The sequence below is a fragment of the Lytechinus pictus genome, chromosome 2, assembly GCF_037042905.1.
Source record: "Lytechinus pictus isolate F3 Inbred chromosome 2, Lp3.0, whole genome shotgun sequence".
NCBI classification, from domain to species: Eukaryota; Metazoa; Echinodermata; class Echinoidea; order Temnopleuroida; family Toxopneustidae; genus Lytechinus; species Lytechinus pictus.
This window is the reverse complement of record NC_087246.1, coordinates 25,633,745-25,639,063: the sequence shown is the minus strand read 5'-3', so window position 1 is coordinate 25,639,063 and position 5,319 is coordinate 25,633,745. Positions and strand designations below refer to the sequence as shown.

Genomic DNA, 5,319 nt, shown 5'->3' with positions numbered 1-5,319 from the left:
GTTGTTAGGAGCTGATTTGTTAATTGATAATACTATACAGATTGTGATGTCAAGCGTTGATGTCAGATGTAAATAATGCATTATAGCCATCGTGGCGAGATTACTGGTTGTAACAGGGCCCTTTTGTTAGCGCAGTGTGAGTGAAATGTTACGCTAACAACGTTTCTGTGCGGCTGATACAGATGAAATGCATGTTTGTAGTATTAAATATTAAGTAAAAAGCATGTTTGTTGGGTAGAATATTACGTGTTTGTGTTGTAGCGTGCACTGTAATATTAGCTGCATAATAAAACAAGGAGTGGTACGACAGGAATAAAATTATTTTTTTTTTTTAGTTAATTCAACAATGTCTTCACAATATCGGATTTCAACGGTCACTTGAAAAATAATAGTAAATAATAATAATAATGATAGTTATATTTATATAGCACTCGTGACACTTTGTTTCTAAGCGCTTTACATTGCAATTTTTATTACCCCGGACATCGGACCCTGACATGCCATCACAAAATGTATGCACTTCCACCATTCCCTGTGGAGCATTCCAACAAGAGTTCCAAGATTCAATTGCAATAGGCATACTACATAGGGTTTCGCGTCCTACAGTCCTATCGGGTACCAATTTAACACCTGCGTTGAGAGTGTAAAAGTGTGGATTGATGCCTTACCAAAGGACGCTAGGCCGTGGTGGGATCCAGCACGACCCTCTGCTGATTGCAAAGCGAGAGTCACCACGGCACTTTCACAAATAATAAATAATAGTAAATAATAATACAATTGATTCTGTTTTTCTCGACGGTTCTTTGTTTTTGCAAAACTGAGGAAAAATTATAGTGAAATTAAAGAATTTAGTAAAAAAATCGATGTCAGTGCATATCATCATGATCATTAAAAATTCGTTAACAATAACAACTGAAATGTAATATGGATATTCCTTCTTAGGAAAAATGTGACACTTGCTCCGGGTTCCTGCATTTCCTTCCCATGATAAAAGTATTTACGTATACTTATGAATATATTATTATTTTAAAACATGCGTAGATGTAATAATATATATAGAGTATAATATTTTTAGGCTTTTAGCACTGATAATGATAATAATGATTATAATAAGGGTTTTATTCTCTGTGTTAGATTTTGGTGATCTCCATCACAAAATTAAGGGAATTTTGCGATAATTGGAAAGCATATACAGCCATTGGTGACGAAAAATTCATTTGTCCAACAATGCAATTTTTGTGATTTGGCGTTGTCATTTTTAGTGATTATTTGGGACTTTTTTTATACCAAAATATAACAATCAATTCTTTTCATGAATACAGTTGCCACCTGACTATCCTAATCAATGAAAAATAACACTTTCATAGATTAGGACAGTCAATAATAACACATATGTCAAAAGAAGTCCCTTTTTGCTGGGTGAACCGCTCCGCTCGCAACAATTAAAAAAAAAAACATTGATGACGAATTTCGTCATATTCTCCCTCTTCGAAAATGTTAGCTCATTGTGCATCCTACAGCAACCTAAACACACTTAAAGAGACGCAAAAAGGTTTTATAATAAGACAAACATTGACATAGTTTATAATGTTAATTTTCTATTGCTATCTTTACCTTTTTCTGACAAGGTGGACATTTTTTCGGTAAGTTCTAGTCAGGTGTTACATCAATCGTCAACATGTCGACGAAGTCTAAGTTCTGCTTGTTGCTCGCCATAATTATTATTCCACTGCTCCACCAAAGGACCGACATCCAAGCAGCGTCGTGCTCTCAGGACTTCAGTCTCAAAATTGCTTTCTGTTCTAACAAGGGCTTCAGGCATGTTCCTATCGACCTTTTACCTGATCTGAGACAACTTCAACTAGATAACAATCTCATAACGACCATTAAAAATGAAACATTTACAAGGTATCCAAGTCTTTCGGCTCTCACACTAAGTATTAACAATATATCCCATATTGATGAAGGTGCTTTTAAGCCCCTGAAGAGTCTGGACAGACTTTTGATTGGACGTAACCCTCATTTACCTGCATTCAAGAAGTCCATGTTTAGTTCTCAAAGTTTGACGTATTTCAGTGCAGCATCTTCTAATTTAGAAACATTCCCGGATGATGTCGTTGGGTTCCTACCCAAAAGTACAGTCTTGGAACTTAGCAGCAATAAAATACGAAAAATAAACTGGACCAGTTCAAATTCCCTTGACATCGTTTATCTGGATTCAAATGGTTTTCGAGAAATTTCAAGAGGGTTGTTTGTATTAAACCTTCAACTTGACACCCTAGATTTATCTAGAAATCCATTAGAATTTATTGAAGCCACAGTTATTTCTTCGTTGCATGTCAAGCGAGTTTATTTGATGAATACAAATATCATGCACATCACACGTAGTCAAATACGGAATTTCTTCCAAGGCATCAGCTTATCAACGTATATTGAGGAATTCGATTTAACAGGCGCCGAAATCCACCCAATCAAATGATTCTTTTCACCTCTCAACGGAAAGAAATTAGAGAAAGTGAACATTGAAATGAATAGTATTGGTGAGATAGGAAACACTGAGTTAGATGGATTGGAAGGTGTCAGCCAGCTTCAGCTAGGATCGAACAATCTGGGAGTCCTGGATCCAAATATCTTTAACGGAATGATTGCCCTTCGTTCTCTTTCCTTGGATAGCAACAGAATCGTAACCCTCAACGAGAAAGCTACCCCATGGAACATTTCACTCGTAGATTTAAACTTAGCAGGCAATGAAATTACATCGCTCAACAGCTCGACCTTCTATGGTCTGAAAACCCTGAGGAAGTTAGACTTGAGTGAAAATTACAAACTTCAATTTATTAAAAATGATACCTTTGTCTATTGCTATTCTTTAACGGAGTTAGATGTGACCGATACGAAAATCTTGAATTTTAATTTTCCTTACCTTCCTTTCCTCACTACTTTAATCTTACAGTCATCATATTGCCCTGAAAATTTGATACGACCTGGTAATCTGGGAAATAAAGCGCCCTCTTTAGAAACACTCAATCTACAAGACAATGTATTGATGTTAGAAAACCTGTGGGATTCATCTACCAACAAATCTACATTCTTTGGTTTACAAAATCTATCACGGCTTGATCTTTCAAGTAATACCTTAAATACTCTCCCGCTTGGTTTCTTCCAAAACTTATCTAGTTTACAGAATTTACGTTTGGATAGCTGCTGGCTTTTTGTGTTAGAAATAGGTTTATTTGCTAATCTTAAAAAACTTGCCTTGTTGGGTTTGCAAAACAATCACCTTACAATTATCCCCAGTGGTTTATTTGATGAATTATATGAGTTACAATATCTATTTTTGTTGGGAAATGAATTGACATACCTTGATGTAAATGTGTTTAAATACTTGTCTCGTCTTGTATATCTTGATGCTTCTGAAAACGGTTTATCAGGACTGAACCGTAGCACATTTGAACCCCTATCAAGTCTAACTGAGGCTGATTTATCTCACAATCCGTTCGTTTGTAATTGTGATCTAAAATGGCTTCCTAGCTGGTTGAAAGGAACATCAATGGAACTTTTAGAATCAAGAGATACTACGTGTCTCGACAGTAAAGCTACCCTCGAACCATTTAGGGGCAAGCAATTAATCACTTTTGATCCTACAGGCGATTGTGATGCAAACATCATTCTGTACAGTTCTTTAACCGTTGTAGCTATGGTGCTCATCCTTATCCTTGGTTTGATCTACTATCAGAGATGGTGGATCCGATATCGCCTGTTCCTTCTTAAGCTCTGTTTCGTTGGATATGAAGAGATACACGACGACGCCGACCGAGAAGAATACGAAGCCGACGATGAGTGGGTGGATCAACATTTACGACCAGCTCTGGTAGAACGACTGTCAGATTTCAATCGAATCGTATGTGGTGATGAGGAGCTCATGCTTGGCATGTATTATCTCGACGCTGTCCATTACGCCACAGAACGAAGTTTCAAGACAATTTTTGTGATCAGTCGTGATGCTTTACGGGACCAGTGATTCCTCATGAAGTTCCGAACTGTCCTTGATCACGTCAACGATGTCGGTACAGAGAAGATGATTATTGTATTTGTGGAAGATATCGCAGAGGAAGAACTTCCTTTCCTAATCAGATTGTTTTTCAGTGATCATAGGCCATATCTGGTTTGGCCAGACGATGAAAGAGGACAATATCACTTCTGGGAGGAATTGGTCAAGGATCTGACGATTAATCTCAGATGCAATCACCTGGTACCACCTAAATAAGTATCATATGTCTATAATCGAAAGGATATACATTTCGTAACGTGACCACTTTATCCAAAGTTTTGTTTAAATATAATTCAACCAGAACATGCTAGCTGTACTTATGAAGGAGGTGACGTATTTGAGATGAAGGAAATAGAAAATAAAAGATCTACAGAGAAGCTATAGTAAGTGGGAGAACGGAATGAATTATCACGATATAAAATGTATAAACAATAATAAAAGCAGGCTTTTATATTACAGAGGAATGCATCAACAAATGCACGTTTTTGTGCATTGTAGAATTTTTATCGCACGTAACAAAACAAGGCAATTATAAAAATATATAAACAGAGAGTCAGATGTATGCATATTTTGGTTAAACTTGAAGCTAGATGTTGACAAGGACTTTTGTTTTCAGACTAGTAGACCGGACACTGTTGAAAGATAATTTTTTTTATTGTCGAGTTTTAAAAAATAAGGGCATTTGAAATATCGTTATTCATTTATTCAATCCCCTTATGGAAGTAAGACGTACAGTATAATCGTAATGTTCCGCAAATTCAATAATTTACTCCCTATGAATATCCATGGACTGTTTGAGTTTAACTCACATTTTCATGCTAAATAATGCCCGATCCACTCAGAAATTACACTTTTGAAGCAAAAAGCCCAACTTAGCTTGAATTCTATTCGTCAGAGGGATACTCCAGGCTGAAGATATTTATATCTCAATAGATTCACCAATTCACAAAGCAAAATGCTGCAAATTCGATCAAAATCGGATAAAAAATAACGAAATTAATGAAGTTTAAAGGAGAATGAAACCCTTGAAACCAGCTGAATCCATATCAAAGAGAAAAATCAAAGAAACATATTGTTGAAAGTTTGAGGAAGATTGAATGAATAATAAGAAAGTTATGAGCATTCAAATATTGAGATCACTAGTGCCATGTAGATCCTCCCAACGGCAATGCGACCAAGATCTGTGATATCACACACGTACAACTCCCTCATTACTTTAGTACTTATTTCACTTATATTCTCACTTTTATAGAGTCTATCACAAGGTG

General features: G+C 36.2%; 1 protein-coding gene across 1 annotated transcript; it reads left to right on the top strand.

Annotated features, from left to right (window-relative positions):
• Nucleotides 1-2,527: 2,527 nt before the first annotated feature.
• On the top strand, nt 2,528-4,021 carry LOC135153209 (leucine-rich repeat-containing protein 4-like). Its single transcript, XM_064095580.1, has 2 exons — nt 2,528-3,128; nt 3,432-4,021. The coding sequence occupies exons 1-2, from the start codon at nt 2,528-2,530 to the stop codon at nt 4,019-4,021; spliced, it is 1,191 nt and encodes a 396-aa protein (XP_063951650.1).
• The last annotated feature ends 1,298 nt before the right edge of the window (nt 4,022-5,319 follow it).

Excerpts from the sequence above, each read along its gene's own strand:
- LOC135153209 (XM_064095580.1), top strand. The coding sequence starts at position 2,528 with ATGAATAGTATTGGTGAGATAGGAAACACTGAGTTAGATGGATTGGAA. Across the intron at positions 3,129-3,431 it reads ATCACGGCTTGATCTTTCAA|GACTGAACCGTAGCACATTT; the intron begins GTAATACCTTAA and ends ACGGTTTATCAG.